Source organism: Danio rerio, chromosome 7 (assembly GCF_052040795.2).
Source record: "Danio rerio strain M-AB ecotype USA chromosome 7, GRCz13ab, whole genome shotgun sequence".
NCBI classification, from domain to species: Eukaryota; Metazoa; Chordata; class Actinopteri; order Cypriniformes; family Danionidae; genus Danio; species Danio rerio.
In genome coordinates this window covers 26,670,812-26,695,026 of record NC_141027.1, presented here as the reverse complement: position 1 = coordinate 26,695,026, position 24,215 = coordinate 26,670,812, and the positions used below count along the sequence as shown (strand labels likewise).

General features: G+C 33.4%; 2 protein-coding genes across 33 annotated transcripts in view; one reads left to right on the top strand and one right to left on the bottom strand.

Moving 5' to 3' along the window:
- Positions 1 to 1,492: 1,492 nt before the first annotated feature.
- Positions 1,493 to 11,314, top strand: phf23b (PHD finger protein 23b). Of its 2 annotated transcripts, NM_199844.1 has the most exon segments (6): positions 1,493 to 1,700; positions 1,774 to 1,979; positions 3,111 to 3,142; positions 3,226 to 3,318; positions 7,576 to 8,176; positions 9,936 to 11,314. In NM_199844.1, coding segments are annotated over 5 exon segments (948 nt in total). In that variant the 5' UTR covers positions 1,493 to 1,700; positions 1,774 to 1,951; the 3' UTR covers positions 10,130 to 11,314.
- A 69-nt stretch (positions 11,315 to 11,383) lies between these two features.
- Positions 11,384 to 24,215, bottom strand: part of LOC141375369 (uncharacterized) — a 52,087-nt gene continuing 39,255 nt past the window's right edge. For 14 of the 31 annotated variants that reach the window (XM_087261129.1, XM_087261142.1, XM_087261131.1 and 11 more), the window contains 5 exons: positions 14,139 to 14,277; positions 13,384 to 13,482; positions 13,077 to 13,276; positions 12,513 to 12,576; positions 11,384 to 11,663 (listed from right to left, as the gene is read on the bottom strand). In XM_087261129.1, coding sequence (XP_087117255.1) covers positions 11,625 to 11,663; positions 12,513 to 12,576; positions 13,077 to 13,276; positions 13,384 to 13,482; positions 14,139 to 14,277 — 541 coding nt within the window. In that variant the 3' untranslated portion in view covers positions 11,384 to 11,624. Of the gene's footprint in view, positions 11,664 to 12,512; positions 12,577 to 13,076; positions 13,277 to 13,383; positions 13,483 to 14,138; positions 14,278 to 18,081; positions 18,323 to 21,906; positions 22,121 to 22,762; positions 22,837 to 24,215 lie in introns of all 31 variants that reach the window. The other 17 variants (XM_087261121.1, XM_087261124.1, XM_087261127.1 and 14 more) reach the window with 4 other exon arrangements.

Below are 24,215 nucleotides of genomic sequence, written 5' to 3'. Positions count from 1 at the left end.
AAAGTGCTTACAATACTATTTGACTTTGTAGTGAATATTTACAAATGTGCATTTAAGTTATTATATATAATTACAGTTTTATAAATAATGTTGAGATTAGCATACAATTTTTTATGAAGAAATATGAACATTTATTATAATCAATTTATCATCAATCAAAAGAAAAAAACAATTAAGAAACTTTGAATAATTAAACATTAAATTTGTTTTAAAGCCTTTTTCTATTGGTTATTTTCACAATTTTTAATGGCAAAGTAGTCAAAAATGAGACATTTGAGCTCAGGAAGGGGCCAAATTCTGGACTTTATCAGCCACCTCTGGCTACGGGCCTGAGCATCCATATCGCAATAGAATAATTCCCAATAGCTACATTTCAATTATATGCTATGTTGAGTATATAAAAAAGAAGACTATGTAGTATTTTTTTTACATTTGATAATTCAATTACTGTATACCTGAATACAGTTCGACTTCTCAGAAAACAATAAAATGGTTAATAAAATAAATAAATAAGATATGTTTAATTTTTATATTTTTCTTTATTGAATTTATGCTTGTGGATTGTTTATTATATATTATATTTAATGCACTCCCCTACATCATCCTAATCAATCTAAAATGATAAAATCTTTTCAAATAGTTACTCCACTCAACTTCGTGAAATTGTATTCATATCGCAATGATTATCGCAGAATAAAAAAATATTTAAGATTTTTAAATATCACGCAGTACTAATGTAACTGTATAACTATTTATTAGTCCAAAAATAGGAAATGAAGCCTATGTTTTAGTTCAGTAATGTATTTGGATTTATATATTTTTTTTGCGTTTGAAAAATAATCAAAATACTATTTTCAGAAAAATCAAAGCCACGAATCTAAACAAGTTGTGTTTTTCATTTGAGGCTGACGACTCAAAAAGCTTTTGTTTAAGTCTAGTTTTGGCACAGTGCCAGACATTTTCATTAGATTAAATTAATAATAAGATATTTATGTGTTCGGTTTGTCTAATATATTATATTCTTTACATTTTAACTACTTATATTCTAAATATGGTGGATTTTGTGAGCCTTCTAGCGCCCACTTTCGAGTATTATCAGGTAGTACCGCTACTCGTCTTTTTTTATTCTATTTGACTTGGGTTTAATGATAAAACACGTTAAACGTCATTGGCAACCGAAATGACCAGTCTGGGGTAGCCCGGTCCACTGACTAAAATGTTCGAGGATATGCATATAATGATTTTGGTATTTATAAATGGATTTAAATTAATTTAAACATATGGGGTACGCAAGGAGAAAATAAAAACCTTACGAGTAGGAACAGATAAACTCAACTTCCCGTGAGCACAACAGACCTACGACTGGCGCAATGAATCATGGTTATTGAAGTTTGCTTGTCGATGTATTCAGCAGTTAAAGTCATTGTTTGAACTACATGTCCCATTGACTATTGGAAAGCAAATTTTTACATCGCAGCGGCAATTTCACCGCAAGGGGTTTCTGGAGTCAGTTGACATCGTCGACTTTAGTGAGGCGCGCCGGAGGCGACACGCAGACGTAATTACTTTGGTGTTTTCACCACTTTCGTCGAAAAAGGATAACAACGCCAACATAGAGTCTACATTACCATCATTCGCTGCAAAATCATGTTGGATCCCTGGTTTTATCGTTGGTTCTTTTTTGCTTGGTGGTCCGTTAGGTAATTGAACTGCCAGCTGGATTATTTTGCAACACTGCTTGCTGGCCAAAATTAAGTTAATTGATCTTTCCAGGGACTCGAGATACAGCGATATTCCATCGGATCTGTTTGTAAAATCGTCGTTTAAGTGACTCCGATGCCCAGCTAATAGACTGTAGCTGGACAGCCGGGGCTTGCTGCGCCCAAGCCGGGCGAAGAGATTGACGCTGCTCGGTGTCATCCAACTGAAGAGGATCGAGTTTAAGGCGACAATGCTTGAAATAATGTCCGAGCACCAAGGTAAGGCAACTCATAGATTTTTAAATATTCAAACTTTAACACTGTTAAGGTAGGCAACACCCATCACGTCCAGTTTTAGCAGAGTCAGCTAGCCTGTTAACTTAACGTTAGAAGCTTTACGCTGCAGTAACTTTGCATACTTCTTACTTTAGCAGGCTGATTTTTCTGATAAACCCAATTCAATTTCAATCGCTTTGTGATGTTTGTTAGTGGTGATGAAGGTTTTTCTGCACTGACGAGCTGCTTCGTAAAAGGATTAGCCGAGTTGCTATCTTGTCCAATGGAGATAAATTACCCAAGTTGTTTTTAACCTTTCGTTAAGCTGTAACTCATAAATGATAAAGAAAATCCCCCCTGATATCCAACCTCTGCTTTCTGTTCAAATGATTTAATGGGCACGTTTACAAAACCGCAGTTACGCAGCGTTGCGCATTTTCTCTTTGCTAAGTAAACCAGCTCTATTTTCAGTTAGTTGCACTAATGATCGTTTTAATCGAGTGCCAGTTTCATAGTCGTATTAATACACGATTAGAATGTTCCAATGACATTTACAATGCCATTAAAGACATAATGCTGTCTTCAAATACAGGTCGCTGCTTAGCATAGTAGCATTTCGCCGCCTGACTGTAACTCTTTTGTTTTGCCGCGGTTAATGTCTTGTCGTCGGTGTCGCTAATGTTAATTGCATTGATTTAGTCGTTTTTAAAATATTAAATCGGCTATATCTGCTTTAGAAGACTTCCTAATCCAGCCAAGTTGTCTTGTGGTGCTTCGACGCCGTGAATAGGGCTTAAGTCACATGCTGCTGCGTCCTCTCGCATTCACCACAGCTTTAGCTTAGTGTTTTTGCTTCTAAATTTGTTTAGTTTTCCCCACAACTAAAGTCTCTCAAACCGTGTGGTTGTTGGGATGTAAAATGGTGTCCTGCGCACTAGAATTTTACGCCTCAATCAACAGGGTGTCGCGAGGAACAGCAAAGTTACGTTAGCGAATTAGCTTGCCGCCGAAACTCGCATTTACTAGGTTTGTACAACAAAAGCTGCACGAACTGTCTCCAGGTGTGTTTTTGGTTAAAGTAGTTGTTTAGCAACGAATTAACTGTATTCTTTGCTTATCTTTTTCATTGCATAGATTCATTACTGAAGTGCAAAGCAGAGACTCTGGTAAGTCAAACAAGGAAATTAGATGTTCCTCCTACAGATGGCAGTGCTTGTCCAAAATACTAATATGTGATGTTCATGTCCAGCCATCAGAGAGAAGAAAGAGGACAGTGGAGGACTTCAACAAGTTTTGCAGTTTTGTTCTTGCCTATGCCAATTACATCCCATCTCAAAAGGAGGTAAGAATGGAGCAAGTTTAGGTGTGATTATTATTTTTTTTTTTAACTGCTTGCAATGTTTATTTTACCTGAGACTGCATCTTTTGGCACCTATTTCAGGGCATGGAGCTTGTATTAATGTCTAAGTAGAGCCCAAATGGTACTATATTTTTCTGATAACAATAACTTAAGCTGGAAATTGGCTAATTGCTGAGTACATGTAAATCTGTAATTAAAAATCCTGCTGAACTCTCCTACAAAATTAATAAATCAACAATAAACACATTTTTTTGTGTTTTTAAAAAAAAAAAAGTTTTTTCTGTGTCATTTACTTGTGCTCACAGATAAACACTAGACCTGCACAGTTTTTTTGGTAACTTTACATTGCTCTTACATTTCTTATGCAAATCAATTTAAGCTTAACTGTCATTTCACTTCAGGTGTGGACATACAGAGAAATAAAATGTAGTGTCTTGCAGGACCACAGTGCAACATAAATAATCAAGAATATGAAAACAACACTGGACAGAAGAGCCATTCTAAACCTGTACACAACTAACATATCAGAGTGGCAATTTAACTATACGTATACATATCTAATGCATTTTATTTTGTGAGGACAAGGAAGCACAAAAAAGCTCCAAATCCAAGCAATAACTGCTGCCAGGCTTACGCTCTGTCCACACAAACTTGGATATTTTAAACTACTGCTTTTTCTACGCAGTTTGACCAGTCATTCTCACGCAAATGTAGTATCGAGTGACAAACAAAATGTTATGGAAACTCCAGCCAGGGTGAAGAGTTTCAGAAACTATGGTTCTACAGTGTTGTCGTGTCCAAATGAAACTGGAGTTTTGTCTCATGACCTCAACGTGCACACTGTTTTCTCATTTGGTTGACATCAGATTGTGCACTGATTTATCCTTTTGTAGGCTTAGTGTTATATCGCCACCTATTGTTTTGGCATGGTCTTGGCAATGCATCATAGTGTGTTTATGAGTCTTAATGTTTATTTATTACATTTTATTTTATTATATCATATTATATTGTTTAATAAGAAGAACTGAGAACTGTTTATAAAATATCTGTGTTTGTGTAGACATGTCCTGCTGCTGATTTCAATGTAAACACAACGGGAACACTTTTCTCATTACTCGTTTTAGTTTACTAGCAGGATGTTTTTCGCTTGTTTTTTTTGCAAGGAAGTTGCAACTACATTAGACATTTTAGCTAAATATTTTTCTGCAATTAATCTAAAAGGTTGCTAATTTGATCGCAAAATAAATACTATTTAATTGATCTAATTTAAAATTTAGAAACTATATAAAATAAGTGTTACTGTCTTCCTTAAATTAATCTAACCCTCTAAGACCTGCTGTAAACAAATCCGCCAGAGTATGTCTTAGTCATTTTACATGCTGTGTTGTCATTCCTTTGAGTATTTTCAAAGGCCAATGCAATCCTTACTCTCCCAATTTGAAGGTTATCCTTATAACAAATGTATAATAATTAGCAAAATAGTTAAAAAGTGCAATAAACCACAACAGCAAAAAATGAAAATACCCCCCCTCCCCAACACATAATATGTTGTGTTGATTGAATGTTGATGGAACTACCAAAAAAAAAAACAAATGCAAAAAATTATAACACTACTATAAAAATTACTCTACTCTGTAGTTTATAAGAACTATTGATGCAGCAAGGTTGTGATAACAATTCAAACAGTTCCAGTCTAAAATAATAATTCAGAATAACAGTGGATACCAAAAAAAAGTGAAATGCAGAGGGGCACTCAAAAGTAAATAGTGGGGCACTGGAATGGGAATGCAATATCTTACACTTGTCACTTGTCTTTCTTTATTGCAATCTGCTACTATAAATGGACATTTATAAATGCATGCACAATCACACTGACAGTCATAAAGTTACAACTGCATGGGGAGAAAAGTAGCTTTAAAACATTTGCATCTGTGCACTTATTGCGTGCAGTTGTAACTTTACAACTGCGAGTGTGCTGTCACTACATGAGACAAAGTGGTGTCCTAGTGCACAGAACAGGACTACGTATTAGGACTTGTAGGAAAAAGTAGATTGCAAACCTGACCATCCGAAGTCACACTATGTTTTGTAGCTTTTTTTGTTGTAACCGCATTTTACCGCACTCATTAAGATCGTCAAAAGTGTCACAAGAAAAAAACTGTAGAATTTTATCATGCATTAACATTAAAATCATATTTAATTAATTTGTTTTTGAGTTTTAATTGTTTATTTATTAATGAATTGTTTTTGCCATTTAAATAGCCTTTGTTGCTGACATGCCATAAACTAAGCAGACTATTCAGGCTTATGAAAGAGTGAAAACAATGCAACATTTTGTTTGTTTTTAGAGCAGTTTGGATTGTAAAGTTTTTTGTGGTGCTCTCCCATTCACTGCACTTTAAGTTTATTAAAACGGATGACTTTTGCTTAGAAACACAGTAATGTAAAAAGAGTCAATAAGAACACAGATGCTGAAAAAAAAAACACAAGCTTCACATGTGCTTGACTATGCCTGTAGTTATCAAAACCAAGCCATTTGATCCATTGTAGAGTTTTAAAATATTTAGATTTACAGGGGTCCCTTCTTAATTATGGGAGCTACAGTATAAAAATAGCTTGCAATAGGTGAAATCCGCAAAGTAGTCTGCTTTATTTTTTTACAATTATTATAAATATTTTAAGGCTGTAAAACTCCTCACTACATGCTTTATACACTTTTTCTCAAACAGGCATTAACATTTTCACACTTTTCTCTTACTCTTGTAACTTCTATCTTCTTTTAGCACAGAGTTTCTCAACCACGTTCATGGAGGACCACCAGCTTTGCACATTTTCCATGTCTCCCTAACCCAGGGGTGTCCCAAATCGGTCCTGGAGGGCCAGTGTCCTGCAGATTTTAGCTCCAACTTGCCTCAACACAGCTGCAAAGATGTTTCTAGAAAACCTAGTCAGAGCTTGATTAGCTAGCCCAGGTGTGTCTGATTGGGGTTGGAATAAAACTTTGCAGGACACCGGCCCTCCAGGACCAAGTTTGGAAATGCCTGCCTTAACCAAACACACCTGATTCAGATCATCAGTTCATTTGCAGAGAATGAAAGACCTGTAATTGGTGTGTCAAAGGAGACATCCAAAACATGCAGTGTTAATTTTTTGTGCGATGTTAGCATCTTCCTCTGCCTTTTGGGTGCTCACAAAGGTGCCTTTGATGGGGCAGAATGTTTCGTCGACATTATGGGCTTTGTTAGGGAGAAAACTTGCAAAAATACAGTACAGCACTTCAGTCACAACGCTAGCGATCAAAGATTTATGCCAATTTGGCAGGCTGAACATATTCTGTAATGCGCAGGAGACACAGCATGAAGAGGACTGATTGACAATGGTCTACAGCCAATCAGGACGCAGAACACAATGCACTGTAAAAAAAAAACATGTCAAATTGCACTAAAAGAATCTGTAAGAAAGCAAAATGTGAACTGTTATGCAGAGGGGCCACTGTATTTATCTGAAATTTAGCCCATTTTTGCACATTATGCTGCTAATTTCATTTTTAAGACTGAAATCTGCTATTAAACCTAAGGTCTCATAAGGGCTTTAACTAACTCCAGAACCAAGACTGGACACTGGTGGTTTAAAGGCTGGTTTATACTTCTGCGTTGAGTGATCGCCATGATCCACGGCACCTGCCTTGAGTGTAGCTGTGCATTTATACTTCTGCATGCTGATTGTGTTCCTCTGCAATAACACTTGCGAAATGCTAGCTGGCAATGGGTTTTTATGTCCCTCTGTATAGAGTTTCTTTGCGAGTGTTTTGTTTTTTCTGAACGCTACCTTAATGTACAAGTAGCTCAAACTCACTCATTCAGAGGCGGGGACTTAAATCTTAATGTAAATAAAACACAAAAGTTATCATCTGGAGCTACTTCACGGGACTCGTTAGTTGTAAACACTTGCTCTATCGGGCTAGCGGCTCTAAGCACTGCCAATGCTCGTCACAGCTATCAAGCTGACCAATCACAGAGCTTGTGCTACCATCGTGCAACATTTTTCGAGAGGTGTGGTGTACATCAGCGTCAGCTAATGCTATGCGACCACACGAAAGCTGTGCCGGAGCATACGCATAAGGCAGAAGTATAAATCAGCCTTAACCTGTGGTGCCTTTGTACACTTTCCTCCAACTGTAGATGTGAAAATGTTTTTTCTTTTGTCATCATAACCATGCTTCTCTATCTCTGTCCACAGGAAGGTCCATGGTCTCCAGCATCCTCCAGTTCTCCGAATGGCTCTGGTGCTTCAGGTGAAGGCAGTGTTTTAGGTGGAGCAAGTTCAAACATGTCTCCCAGCTGGAATCACGGCACGTCGGACCTGCACACCATCCACACCTTCGTCCACAAGGCCCGCGCCAATAAGAGCAGCAAGAGCATGAGGCGACTGTCACCTGATGGCGCTTTAGAAGACAATATGTGCTTGAAAGACTCTTTTTACGAGAGCCAGGCGGCCAGCAAAGCCGAGCGCAAAAAGGACAAGAAGCTGAAGCGCCTTTCTCTGGGTTCGGGTGCAGGTGACAGCAGTAGCAGCGGCGGCGAGAAGCGTGCCAGAATCAAGCACAGTAAAAACTCCAAACAGTCCAAAGCCTATAAGAAGCTTAAGAGCTCGGCCCACAGCGAGTCAGACTCTGAGAACGGTTTGGGTCACAGAGAGGAGCGTTCCGAGCACAGACTACAGGTGCAGGTGAAGGAGGAGAAGAATGAGGAGGATGAGGAAGAGGCCATCAGAGAGGCAGACATGAGCTCCAGTGAAGGAGAGACCTGGATAGCGGATGAAGATATCATGGTAGAGTCAGGTGAGTGGCTTTTTGTGGATAAAGCTTGAAGAGATTATAGAAAGCTTAGAGACTCAAATAACAATAAACATGAATAAATTCAAATTAAAGGATTACATTGTTAAAGGGATTATGTATATGTAAGAAATTGTTATATTTTTATTTATTTTAATTGGGGCTGCATGATATTGAAAAAATCAGGCATTGCAATATTTAGTGAATCTGCAATTATAGGTTGATGATCAATTCTTTTTCTATGCAGTGCGTCTGCATAAATTACAAGCATATATATATATATATATAGCTTATATATAGGCAGATAATTACATGACTCAGGACTCGATCGATCTGGCCGGTCTCATAAACAGATCACAAATACTTGTTTATGAGTTTACAAGCAAAGCAAGATGGGCGTCAAGCAGTAGTTTATAGGCCTATTTTCTTTTACTAAAGTGGTAATGGATTTATAGATGTGTATTTTACCTTCTTATGCATTAAATATGCCCTCTAAACTTTTTCCTGATTGAGACATGCTGTATTTTTCCATAATTTCCAATGTTTCTAAATTATTTCTTACCATTTTTTAATAAGTTTTATCTACTGTTTTCTGTAAAGCTGATTCTTAACTTGACATGTACGCACTAAATGGTTATATAAGACGTGTTTAAGGGATTATTTGCAGCATAAATGCATTTATTCTCTTAGGTAAAGAGAAAAGTCCACTTAAGTCAACTTGGAGGGAAAATGTGCTTAATGCATTTTAAAGCTTGAAGCATCAGAATCGATCGATCACAATGACAAGGAATCTGTACTCTGTATCGGCTGCAAAAAACCTGATCGATCATTCCCCATATATATATATATATATATATATATATATATATATATATATATATATATATATATATATATATATATATATATACACACACTACAGAGCAAAGATTACATTTAAATAAACTGTTTTATGGTTTTCTGAAGAGTCAAAGGTATTTATTAAAAATAATAATATTTAACAATATTTTTATCTTTTCATCTTTAATAAATAAAATGTGATCATGTGATGAGACAATTGGAGATGCCCACATTGCAATATTAATGCTCAAGTGATATATTGTGCAGTCCTAATTATAATTTTAATAAAGAGCATTTTATTTAGAATCAAACTTTTATTTTTAAATGAAACACAATTTAGTTATTACTTTAAAAATACATTTAACTAATGTTCCAAATCCCTAGATCATTATTATTATCTTGACAAATAATTATGTACTTTTGCTTGATTGAGTTCTCTTTACAAAGTCCAATTTAATATTAGTTTATTTAATTTTTTACTTTATTAAGAAAGATGCTTATATCATTTTACTGTAAGCAAAAAGTGTTCAATGTAAACATGAATGTAATTTAAGCACTACATGTAAATGCGTAATGTTTTTAGAAACCTTTTTATTATAGTGTAAGAAATTTAATAATTGAATAAAAGCTAAAATTAACAAATCATTTGAGTAATTGTTCAGGTCCGCATATAATTTAATATCTCACAAACCCCATTACATGATGTATTTTAGTAATATTAATAATTTTTTGGTATTGTAAATGTTTCCAGACCCTTAGAAATACAAAAATAGATTTTCTAGTTTCTTGTTATTAATATTATTTTATTTCATTAACTATTTTAAACCCCCATATGATCATTTAAAATCCCAAATTAACCTATTACTTTTTAAATTAAAAAGAATGATATATTTTTAATTTGATTGGCTTTTTCTTTTTTTTACAGGGGACGATTCGTGGGACTTGATCACCTGTTATTGCGGTAAACCTTTTGCAGGACGGCCCATGATTGAATGTAGTCAGTGCAACGTTTGGGTGCACCTCTCTTGCGCCAAAATCAAAAAGTCGAATGTGCCCGACATATTTAATTGCCACAAATGCAGAGACTCACGACGCTCAAGTCATAAAAAAGACTCATAGGCGAGGGTCTTCAATCCCTCAAAGATCTGAATGTTCCCAGTTCTCCAGTTTTCCCATCGGACACTTTTTTTTTTCCTTTTTAAACAACAATCCTTTATTTTTATTTTTTTGTCCTTTTCTGTTTTAGTTTTGCAGACTAGTCGACCCCTAGTCAAAGCTCTCCATTTATAGATAGAATTCACTGAGAAATAACATGTAAAGTGATTCTCTTATACCTTTATTTTGGTAATTGACAAGGAGCAGGGCGAATGCAGTTTGGCTCAAATTTGTTTTAAATATTTAGCTTGCATATTTGTGGCGCTATTTTCCTTTAATAAAGGTTAATGAGGGCAAAGATGAATGCTATATCGGTTATGTTGGTTATTCAAAAGAGAAAAGGAAATATCTGTTTATTAGAAAGTACACACAATGTCCTGATTTCGCCAAAGAGCTGCTATGAGAGATTGTGTTATTGGAAATGCATCTTAGCAAACTGTCTAGATGATCGTTTTTTTTCATTGAGATAAATGCAATATTTTATAGACTAATAGAGGTTGTGTGTTAATCTAAATGCCATTTCCTCTTATATCAAATTTGTCAATCGCCCCCAGGGCTGGAGGAGGCAGTTAACGTATATTAGATGATCAAATATAAAGAGTGACCTAAGCAGGGAATCGTTTCTGTTGCAATCATTAGCAAACATTAATTTCTTCTAATTCTACTGGTGATGTACAGTATGTTAACCCATGTACTTTGTCGAAAAAGCTATCAAAACTGTTAATTACTTGCACAACATAGCGTTTTATTTAAATTTGTTTAGCTATAACTGTTTATTTGGAAGATTTCAATTGAATAAGCGAAGGTTAAACTCCTGGAATGGAATGGTGGTGATTATTGCTTTTCAAGACGTGTTTGAAGCTCTGAGAACTGGTGATTTATTCATTTACGCTACAAGCTCTTTCGTTTGAATTAGTTTGGAGACTATTGTTTTGGATTTTTCTTTATCTTTGTGGTTTATTTGTGAAGCAAGGGGGAACGGAAATCCCCTGATCTCTCTTGTTTCGTGTTTCACTCTGTAAATATCACAGATTTTGAGAAGTGTACATATGTGAAAGTGAAGAGAAGAGCAAAGCAAATGGTATATTTTTTTGCATCTGATATTGTTTTCTTGAACTACCTGGAGAAATAAATCTTTTCTTTATTGGGCTTTGAGTGTCTCATTTTCCTTATATTTTGGCTGTTGTGAGTTAAAATGAGCTAAAAGAAATAGATTAGTTGATTCATGTACGTTTTATTTATTTTTTGCAGCAACACCAGTAGTGTCTGTCAGTTCGCACCCCGCTACAGGGAGCCGAGAAGCGAATATTTGCAAAACATAAATACAAATAAATAAGTCACAGTTCATAAACCTGAGATGCAATGACTTAAGAATAAAAAAAGAAAATCGAGTGAAAAGGGACCAAAGCTACACAACATAAAACAGTCCTTTTTAACAGTATGCAATATTTCAGCTTGATCACTTTGCGTCGTACTCCTTAAAGTCTTCAGGCTCCTCCTAAGGAGAAAAAAAGTACATTTTTAATATTCAGTATTATATTTAATAATCTGAGTTTTAATATGCTGTTCAAGATGAAATTATAAGTGAAATTGTAATTCCTTTTGCAATATTTCACAAGTGGATTTTTTTTCAACACTTTTTAATAACATAGTTTTAATGATTTTATTATGTTTTATTTTTGTCACTCATGTTGTCTATATAATATTTCACTAGTTATTTTGCAAGATACTAGAATTCAGCATAATGTGTGTATTTTATACTATATATATTTTTAAGGGTTAACTAGGCACGTTATTGAATAACTGGTTCTGTAGCCAAAACATACTAGGAGAAATACTAAGATATAAGATAATATATAAAATAATAAGACCGTAAGATAATATATAAAATAATAAGACCATAAGGTAATATATAAAATAATAAGACCATAAGATAATATAATATATAAAATAAGACTATAATAAATAAAATAATAATATATTAAATAAGACAATATAATATATAAAATAAGATAATATCTAAAATAATGCATAAAATAAAACAATAATATATATAAAATAATAAGATAATATATAGGAAATAATATAACGATAATATAATATATTAAATAATAAAACAAAAATATATAAGACAATAAGATGATATATAAAACAATAAGGTAATATATAAAATAATAGGACAACAAGAAATACTAAGAGGAATAAAGGCCTTCTCTAGTAGAAAAAATAGAATAGGAAATACTGAACTTCATTTTACTCCTTGCACTCAAACAGCACTTGTTTGAAAAAGAATTATAATTTCACAGGACGACCAATAAACACAAGATTTTCTCTGTCAGAAAAATACCTTTCTGCTTCGAGTAGATAAGTGAGAGCTGCCAATGCGGTCCAGAGGAACCGTGATCCTTCTCCTGTTGGCGTAAAAATGTAGGATTTAAAGGTAAATTTGAAAACATAGATGAGCTGCTATCTATAAAAAATGAAGAGTTCAATATAAATATTTTTTTTATATACGCAAATGCATTACTCATTAATCTTATGGACATTTCAGGGAACCTTAAAATAAAACCCTAAAATAAAGACACTATTTTTTTTAATACAACAAATAAATTATAATAAATACTGTAAATAAATAGATTTAACAAACCCTCTAATTGCATCTGAAATTGACCAATTAAATGAGCATTTCTCTCACCCTGCTATGTTTATGTTTAGTAATTTCACTTTAAAGACAAAGAAAATGTTGTTACGTGCAATTACTTTCAGTTTGTGCAGTAATTATGTGTATTTATTCCATAAAATTTTTAAACTAGATCAAAATATGCTCTGTGTTTTTTTTTTCAAAATTTATTTCAAGTTTTGCTGAAATCTCTCATTTCAATACACAGCAAAGAACTGTAACTATTCTTACCTGTTGTCCTTGTTTTTACGCCGGTTGTTGTTTGCTTGCTGCATGTTGATTTGTTCCATTGGGGAGAAGAAAGCAGGAGACTTGGCCGGATTGGGATCCCAATCCCGAGTCATTTCCCCTTCATTTCCAGGGAACAGTTCAGTCAGATCTGAGAGCTCATAAATGTGTGATGACAGATCCTGATCTGACATGTGACTGCTCTGCAGGGAATTACATGCATATATTTAAATATATATAACTGCAAAGTTATATGCTAAATTAATGCAGTGCTATATTAAAACCCTTTGTATTAAACACTGATATTTACCCTTTTCACTCGCAGTCTGTCTGGTAAGAGGAAAGCGCAAAGCTCGTCCATCAGGAAGTAGACAACCAGAATAAGCAGAAAACACCTGGAGCACATCATCTGAAGGTAGAAAAGTGATGTCGGTTTAAAGGATTTTAATCTAAACTTCGAGATAACTTAAACTTGGAGTTTTTTTTTTGCACTCTGAGTGTGCATCAAAATATTCAGAGTAATTATTCAGACAAAATGTAGAATATTAAAATATAATAACAGTATGTTGTACACGGTAAAAATGATTTATTGGGTTGTCTCACTTGTTTTAAGTTAAGTAGTTGCAATCCATTCATATGGGCTACATTTAAACAAATTGTATTTAGTATTGTTCAACTTACGTTGTTTGTTTAAATTCAGTCCATATAAATTGTTTGCAACCACTCATCTTAAAAAATATTTAATAAATGCAATGAACATTTTAATTCAGTAATACAGTGTAAAACATGCAGGGTTCCACACAATTCATTCATGTTGTCTCAACACAAATCATTTAAGTTAACAAATTTAAGTTAATTAAACAAAAAAAAACTTAATTTCACCCAAAAATGTAAATAATTGTGTTCTTTCAGTATATTTGTTGTTGGACAAACAAGAAAAAAATTTTTTTTTGAGTGTATATAAGAACTGGACTACATTTTAGAAGAAAACTCAACTTAAAATTATGCTTAACTTTGTAGTTACCTGTAAAATTTATAAGCATGTTTCCTTGTAAAATGATTTACCTTGTTGTTGAGATGTTTGTTTGTCCTTCTGAAGGTTCTTGGAGAGGTTGTTAGTCTTGCTCTTTCTCCTCTTGCCTGTGTTGTCTTGTGTTCTCTTTGTGAAGGGCATGTGTGTTTTGGGGTATTTGTAGACCTGAAGCTGGGGTGGGTTTATATAGGATGACAGAGAGATGGTGGATAAAGGGAGTGTTTTTGTCCAGCATGACTTCACCCACCCGCCAGAAAGATTATAGGACATGATTAAAGAATAATTTCGCTTGTTTTTAAAATGTTCTCAATCAATATCAACAATATCTACTGGCAACTTATTATGTAATTAAAAGTCTTTGTGTTCCTGGCATGGTCGTAATATTTGCAATATTTAAATATGAAGAGTTCAGATGCAAAAACTTGCTGAAAAAAATGGCATCCGAAATATTTATTTAGGTAAAGTACATTAAAAAAATGATTAATCAGATTTAAAAAAAAAAAAAAAAAATTAAGGTAAGTGGTTGCAAACAATCAATATGGGATGAATTTAAACAATCAAATTAAAATTAGTAATGTTCAACTTTATTTGTTTGTTTGTTTAAATTCAGCCCATACTGGGAAAAAAATGTTCTGCAAAATTATTGCAAACAACTTGTTAAATTTAAACAAACAAATTAAGTTTAACATTACTACATTTATTTGTTTGTTTAAATTCAGCCCGAATACATTGTTTACAATCACTTAACTTTAAAAAAAAAAAAAAAAAAAGTAAATCCAAGAAATCATCTTTGAATATTTTTTTTCATTGCATATAAATTCTCTGCAACCATTTACCTTAAAAATATTTAGTAAATCTAATGAATATACTTTCAGGGACATTACACAATATGAAAATGTTTTTTTTTTTATTTACCAATGAACACTTAATAATTAGATTATAAAGTTTTTAGAAAAACTTTAATATATGTAACACTCAAAAAATGAAGTTTGCTGCTTGTTCAAACTATACTTATTGAAACTGAGTTGAAACAACACAATTATTGAGTTTTTTGGGGGACAACTTTATTGTTTTATGTTCACTCCACTTAAAATTGCTAAAACTAATTAGTTAACTTAAGTCCTTCATGTTGTCCCAACACAAATTGAATGTGTGGAACCCAGCAATTTTTTTATTACAGTGAATATAATATAAATGTCATGTTGGGCAAAGATGAAAAGCAAAGTTTCAAGTAGTAGTAGTAGTATTAATAATAATAATAATAATGATAAAAGCTTTCATCTAAAAAAGTGATGTTGCAAACAAATTATGTGTTGAATTTAAACAAACAAATAAAATTTAGTAATGTTCAACTTAATTTGTGTCTAAATTCAGCCCAAATAAATTGTTTACAACCACTTAACTTAAAGAATTTTAGATAATCCAGTGAATCATTTATGAATAATTGTTTTCAGTGTTGAATTGTAATTTTTTTAAAGATAAAACTCTCATACCTTTTTACCCTGACCTTTTACAGAAGACACTTACCAAAATTCAATTAGGTATAGCAATAGGTTATATAAAATCATTTGGCAAATTTAAAGCAAGGATCCTTCAGTGACACTAAAACACTAGACAAAAGTGCAGCAGATTTTAATAATATATCTTTATAAATCGGCTCTATCATTCCAACCACTATGTTTTATTAACTGAATCATTTAAAACAAAATTAATTTTGTATGAATTTTTTCCTCTTTTATAAACTTTATTCATTACTGATCAGAATGAGTGGCATTTTATTTTTACATTTATTTCTACAATATATCTTTTACCCCAAAAGATAATCAAGCATTATTTTACCCATATTTTTTCCCATAAAACTGATTTGAAACATTTCATGATTTACCTGCATTTTATATGCTTTCAATGTAATATATACAGTTGAAGTCAGAATTATTAGCCCCCCTGTTTATTTTCCCCCCAATTTTTGTTTAACAGAGAGTAGATTTTTTTTTAACACATTTCTAATAATAATAGTTAATAACTCATTTCTAATAACTGATTCTTTTATATTTGCCATGATGACAGTAAATAATATTTGACTAGATATCTATATATTTCAAGACACTTCTTTACAGCTTAAAGTGACATTTAAAGACTTAACTAGGTTAATTAGGTTAACTAGTCAGGTTAGGGTAATAATTAGGCAAGTTATTGTCTAATGATGGTTTGTTCTGTAGACTATTGAAAAAAAAATAGCTTATAAGGGCTAATAATACTGACCTTAAAATGTTTTTATAAAAAATAAAAACTGCTTTTATTCTATCCAAAATAAAACAAATAAGACTTTCTCCAGAAGAAAAAATATTATCAGACATACTGTGAAAATGTCCTTGCTCTGACAGACATCATTTGGGAAATATTACAAAAAAAATAATAATTTAAAGGCGGGCTAATAATTCTGACTTCAACTGTATATTATATTGTCTTATTATTTTATATATTATATTATCTTATTTTATATATTATATTATTGTCTTATTATTTAAAATATTTTACCTTGTTGTCTTATTATGATAATAATAAATAATAATTTATGATATCACCTAATAAAGCTCTAGTTTCACTATAGTGATTTTCTGGAAAGCGCTGACATTCACACACGTTTCAAAGCATTGGGTCATTTGGAGACTCTGTGTGTGGCCTCTTCAGATCATCTTGTCTCGCTCAATTTCAGTTTCAAAACACTGGATGCTCGTCCACGTAGGGATGGTCGTAGTATTAACAGAGGAAACACACAAACACACACACAGATGTAAAGTGGCCTCTGTGGATGGTCTACCAGCAGTCTGACACGTTTTCGCTTTTCCTCTTTTCCCTCCCAATCCTAATTATTGCTATTTCAGGCAACCCGGGGCCACCAGACATAGACTAGCTGTTGACAGACGACCCATGGTGAAAATAAACTACCTTTACTAAACAGGGCCGGTGCGATCCGCCCAGATGTCTGTCAACAAAGACTGAGAACAAATCGGTGCCACTGATTACTCTAATTAGTGTAAAATCAGTGTGTGTGATCGTTTGCGACAATCCCGCCTTCTCATTTCTGCCCTATAAGTACCCACAATGATCCAAACTCCCAAATTTAGAACAATGCCAATCCTAAAGAGTCCAGTGCTAGCTAAAAATATCTATTTTTGACTTATTATTTGCAGAATCAATCGCTGTTTTGCCTAATTTTTACTTTAAGTGCCGTATTATCATTGTATGTAACAGTTGTTGTAGATAGAATGGATTGTTCATGCATGTTTCTAGTGATACAACATATGGACCTTTTTTCAAGGTGCTGAAATCTACAGATCGACATTTCTACAATACTACATTTGCAATTTATTAAAATGGAAATTTATTCATATGGTTGTTGTTGCAAGCATCCAGCTTTATCTTTGTTCAGCAGGTGAGAAGCGCGTGTTCTGTACGGTGACCACTGATTGTGTGTAAAAGCCAATAATGCTGTAAAAAAAGCATTTTTTCTGCATTTTGTGATTCATGTTTTTATATTTTTTTTCCTTATTTATTTATGCTTTTGAATTGCGTTGATCTTTCTTCCAACAGCTTTTTACCTTGAAAAGTTTAAAAAAGTGACTTTTACTGGCATTTTTAATAGTTAAAAGTAATATATTGTCTGGTTTGTGTTGTATATTACGGTACAAAACCCTTGTAATAAACTACCAGCACATTTTCTGCTATTTTACAGGCTTATTTCTCTATATATTATTTCTTATTCATTAGGTTCAAACTACGAAAACACTTTGTTACACAGTCATTTTTATGACGAAAGGTCCTATAATGCAATTCACAACCTTAAATAAACGCAAAAACTGTTCATTAACATATTTTTACTGTGTAGTTATATTACTAGTGAATTGACAAAACAATTGCAAACATTAAAATTGATATCGGGCGATGCAGTGGCGCAGTAGGTAGTGCTGTCACCTCACAGTAAGAAGGTCGCTGGGTCGCAAGTTCGAGCCTCGGCTGGGTCAGTTGGCGTTTCTATGTGGAGTTTGCATGTTCTCCCTGCGTTCGCGTGGGTTTCCTCCAGGTGCTCCGGTTTCCCCCACAGTCCAAAGACATGCGGTACAGGTGAACTGGGTAAGGTAAATTGTCCGTAGTGTATGTGTGTGTGTGTGTGTGTGTGTTTCCCAGAGATGGGTTGCGGCTGGAAGTGCATGCGCTGCAAAAAAAATGTGCTGGATAAGTTGGCGGTTCATTCCGCTGTGGCGACCCCGAATTAATAATGGGACTAAGCCACCAAGAAAATGAATGAATAAAACTGACATCAAACCACAAAGGCTGAAATGTACAGACTGAATGTGCAGTTAATTGAAACCGAGAACAAGATTCAAGATTTCTATTTAGCTTTTGAAGTTAATTTGAATTAGTAAGATTTTGGGTTAGGCTGGTCAAGTTGCACAGGTACAATTTTGCCAATAGCCAAAAATATATAGTATCTGTCAAAATTCTAGGTTTTTCTTTCATGCCAAAAATCATTAGAAATGTTCAGTAAGGATCTACACTACCTGACAAAAGTCTTGTCGTCGATCCCAGTTGTAAGAGCAACCAATAATAACTTGACTTCTAATTGATGCGGCAGAAAATAGATTTTTTTTTTTTTTTTTTACTAAAATCATCATAAATACTGTAGAAGACCTATTGGGACCCGCATGGACCCAAGATTCTCACAAAAATCTGTCAAGTTTGGTGAAGGAAAAGTCATGGTTTGGGGTTACATTCAGTATGGGGCATGTGAGAGATCTGCAGAGTGGATGGCAAGGATTGGCCAGCCCAGTCACCAGACATGAACATTACTGAGCATGTCTTGGGAAAGATGAAGGAGGAGGCATTGAAGATGAATCCAAAGAATCTTAATGAACTCTAAGTCCTGCAAGAAAGCTTTCTTTGCCAGATGACTTTATTAATAGGTTATTTGAGTCATTGCAGAAATGTATGGATGCAATCCTTTAAGGTCATGGGAGTCATACACAATTTTAAATCTTTTTCCACTGTTCCTAAAACTTGAATAGACGCCAAGACGTTTGTCATGTAGTGTATAAAACTTTGCATAAAAACCTTCCTACAAGTGACCGTACACCAGAATTTTTTTTATTGAGTTATTAATGATTATGGCCGATAAGATGATTTAAGGTGGTTCAATTAAGTCAATATCTAAGTTAAATATGTTTCCTTAAATAAACTATTGTTGTGCCACATTTATAAATGAGACATTTAGAACTTAAAAATGACATATGATGTTTGTACAGTCAACTTATTCTAATTAGGCTGAAACAACACTAATTCTTGAGGCTTTGGAGAACAACTTAATCGTTTTGTTAAATCAACTTAAATTTATAAAAAAGAATAGGTTTTCTATTTCCTTCATGTTGTCCCAACAAAAATCTGTGGTGTGGAACCCAGCATTTTTACAGTGTAGCCAGAATTAACCACAAGGATTTTTTACAGATAGTAAAATTGTCACCCTAAAGATAATGAATAAAGAATCAAATGTATACTCCAACAGTATATATCTGTTAGCATGCCAAATCAAGTCATCATACTAATGAGTATCCACAGATCAGAAGATCTCTCGTACATAATGCTACTTTCAGATAACATCACAAACAATCTACCAATAACATCAATATAATTAAACCACATCACTTTTGTCTATTTATTTATTCAATCAATACCATAACAACCTCATACCCCATAAAGATTTCAAACTGGTAAAGCAGAAAAAAACAGGACTATGTTGAATCTATTAACCACTTTTTCAGCCCTGTAACTCTTACTCCATTTTTTCAATTCGCAATTGTAAATAGGGCTGGGCGATTAAAAGTAAATTAAAAGTAAAGCGAAAAGTAATCGAAATGGACATCCAGAACCTATAATTGATCACATTTTTTAGGTCAATTTTTTTTATTACTTCCCTACCTTGTGTGCAGTCATGTGACCCCACTTTGTTAAGGCTGAATTACACTGATTATATTATGATTTATACTTATTATATTTTTATAACGGTATTATACTTCTGCCGTTATAGTCCGGCGCAGCCTTCGCATACCTGCACACCGCTCAAAAAAATTCACTTATACGTTACAACAACATGTAGTGCAAGCTTTGTGATTGGTTGGTTTGTTAGCAGTGACGACGATGCAGAGAGCCACGTTTTAGGCAATGTGTTTTAATTTCATTTGTTCAGCGTTGATGTTCAATAAATAATCATAGATAATAGATAGTGTGTGTTTCCCTTAGCTATTTTAAAATCAAGTAATCCGCCCTACGTTCAAAACTCTCTCACTTGTAATATATGAGCATACAAAACTTATCAGTGAACTATGAGGGCAACAACATAAAATAAATAAATAAAATAATCGTCCATTAATCGCAATCGAGCAAAAATTTTCAGTTAACCCAGATTTTGATTTAAGGTCAAATCGCCCAGCCCTACTTGTAAATTAAACATGATAAATGCATTTAAAAAAGATAAGGTTTAGCCCTTAAAAAAAAAAAAAGTACTAAAAATGGTGACTGTTAGTGTTAAGCATGACATACATGAGCCTTAATTTTTGTAATGTTTTATGTGAGTGAAAAACTACCTGAAGTCACTTTTTCATAAGGGGACAGGACAATACACTCAGCCCTTGGGAATACTGTTTAGAGGTTTTCTAGACTTGTCTCTACTAAACAATATATTTAAAATAAACTGGATTAGACAACTTGTTTAATATCCAACCTCTATTTAGAATATGATTCCCCTTCATATTTTATCTAGTTTAGGTGGCATTTTTTTTCTTACTTGTAATTTTGATATTAACAAAATACCTGTAAAATTTTAGTCATTTCACCGTCAAGCTTTTTTAGCATAGAATGTGAAACACAAATTTTTTTTATAATTTCTTTGATAACCGGTATCGAAATAACTTTGTATTGGTAAACCAATTATTTAATTCAGGTGGTCTTCTATTCATATATGAAGAAATTCTTAACAAAATATAATTTTTTCATACCATCAAAGGATTTTACAACGTTTTTTGGCACAGTCTTTCCTAAAATATGTATGTTGTATAAACATAAAAACAGATTAAATTATCAGCCATTACCACAATTTTCACCCAGTGACTCTCCCATAGGTAAATATGCTTTTCCTATAGTTGTAAGAATAACAACAGATCAATAAAAGCTCTTTTTCCAGAAGAATGTTGCATCAAAACCAAAAGCTGTAGCATATTGAAATCAATTTATGAGTGGTGTTGTTTGCAAACAATGTATTATTAAAATTAAAGTTCTGAATTTGAGCAATATGACATATCTATTGTCTATTATTATCAAAGTCTACAAGAGGAAGTTTTCCAGTAAATGAATTTTTGAGTGTACAAACACCCGCAGAACATTGAGTAGCATGAGAACAAAACATAATTCCCCATAGGGATTTCCAAAAAGGCACATCCTCAAAGATGCAGTGAGCTCTGTCACGAAAACAAATTCCTCGTATGTGCGAACATACATGGCAATAAAGCTCTTTCTGATTCTGATATGAAATTTAGGTTAATTCGGACAAATTATTGGAAAACAGTAGCCATTTGAAACATAAGCTTAGGGGGATAAAAATATTTAATTTTTAAAAATATATTTACACATTGTAATAACTATATATTTTAAAGATGTCACAGTGGTGCAGTAGGTGGTAAGATCACCTCACTGCAAGAAGGTATGGGTCAGTCAGTTGGCATTTCTGTGTGGAGTTCTGTGAGGTCTTACCCTGTTCGCATGGGTTTACGTGCTCCGGTTTCCCTCACAGTCCAAAGACATGCGGTACAGGTGAATTGGGTAACCTAAATTGTCTGTAGTGAACGAGAGAGTATGGATGTTTCCCACTGATGGGTTGTAGCTGGAGGAGCATTCTAAAACATATGCTGAATAAGTTGGCGGTACATTCCGCTGTGGCGACCCCGGATTAATAAAGCGACCTAAGCTGAAAAGAAAATGAATGAATAAATATATTTTAATTTCTAAAAGAAAAAGATTTTATCCAGAAGGAAAATATTATAGGAAATACTGTGAAAATGTGCCTTGCTCTGTTGAACATCTTTACTGGGAGAATACTTAAAAAGATAAAAAATTTCACATGAGGGGTAAAATTTGATGATTCTTTCAAGAACCTTTTACTTTAAAGAACCCGAAATGACATCATTGCGAAAACCCAAATTAATAGCTTAAATCACTATCATCACTGATCATCAGCATCATTGTTTCTATACTGAAAGCAGGTTTTGTCTGTTTTATCATTTAAAAGATATTTCTACAAATAGCATGTAAACTGTAAAATGCATCTTTAATTGTTTTTAGCTTTCATTCCAATACATAAAAATAAATAAATACACCCTCATGAAATTGTTGACAAAAGTATTTATATTCATAAAAGTATTTACACAAACAAAACATCGAAACTATTTGGCATGAAAATCATAAAATCATGAATCCATCCTGCCTCGTATTTGGATTAAAACCTCGAAAATAAATGTTTCAAACAGGAACTAACAAAACGTGCCAAATAAAGCCAATATAGCGGCTAGAGTATTAAGTGCCACAAGATGGTGCTATAACAACAACAAACCTGGATGTGTTATACTTGAGTATCTTCGGATAGTGCTTAATTGTCTTCAGTTCCCTCTTCAACATGCATGCATGCTAATACACACACACACACACACACACACACATATATTATAATTTATTACTTATATTATTGGTCATTTATGGGGCACATGACTGCATTATTTATTCTTGACATCAAATATTGATTTACAGTATACATCTATTATGTTATTTTAATTTAAAAATATATAACTTTTAAAAGCTTTTTTCATTTATGGCCAGTGGCTTAACTTCTATCAAAGAAGTATTAAGCCTATTTGTTTTCACTAAAGGCACTTTTCTCTAGCTTTTAACACTTATTATTTGGGCACTATAACGCTTTCATTTTAATGATAGATGCTAGCACTTTTTATGAAGCACTAAAACTAATCATTAGATACCTGTAGACTACATATTCATAAGCTACTTGCACTGCTTATTATTATACACTCTCAGAAATCTGAGGTGTCACTGGGGTGGTACCTTTACAAAAGGTACACGTTTGTTGTTAAAGGGTTCATATTGAAACCTTAAAAGTACATATTAGTACCTAAAATTTTAAGACAAACACTTTTTATGTATACTAATATGCACCCTTGGAGTATTAATATGGACCTTTAGGGTACAAAATTGTACCTTTTAAAAAGAGTACCACCCCAGTGTCAGATTGCATATACCTTTATTTCTGAGAGTGTTATTAACTACATCTACTACAAACAAATACAGCAGGACATACTATAGTACATATTTCAATACTGACTATAACTATTTTATTTACTACATTTAAAATTGTTGACTGACTTCTTTGTGGATCTGTCATTCAGATAATCAGATTTCACTGGCATGCTTTTGAATTGTGACTTGTAGCTATTATTATAGACTATTTGCACTTAGTAATCATTCAATACTTGGTACTATATGCCTACTTATTTGCTACTCATCCCTGATCATAAAAACTTAGCATAGCTTATAAGTATACTAATATTTATTCATAAAACAGACACTTAAATAAGATTGAATGTTAACATGGAAGATTGAAACTCCTTTCCATAGTTGAAATAGATAAACGAGGCGTTAAAACTTCCTAAACATCGACAGTTTTCACAACTTGCCAAGTGAATCAACGATTCGCATGTATTTGATCATATGGCGTTGCAGCATTTGTGTAAAACAATATTTACAGTGAGTTAAGGATTTAGTTGTGTATATGAGTCTCAGATTGGAGGAGCAGGCTATTTATGATGTTGTGTTCACGCGTGGTTTTAAGTTCAAGGAAACGAGTTTAAGCTGCGCAAGCTGATGACTGCATTTAAAATCATATGGTGTGGCTTAAATGTTTCGAAACATGCCCAAGTGCTTCCCAATTTTTGTTTTTGTTACCAAAAAGTGTAACATATTCGTTTCTCCTTTAAATGTTAACCTTATTGCTTAAT

Excerpts from the sequence above, each read along its gene's own strand:
- phf23b (XM_087258360.1), top strand. The coding sequence starts at position 7,666 with ATGTCTCCCAGCTGGAATCACGGCACGTCGGACCTGCACACCATCCAC. Across the intron at positions 8,177-9,935 it reads AGATATCATGGTAGAGTCAG|GGGACGATTCGTGGGACTTG; the intron begins GTGAGTGGCTTT and ends TTTTTTTTACAG.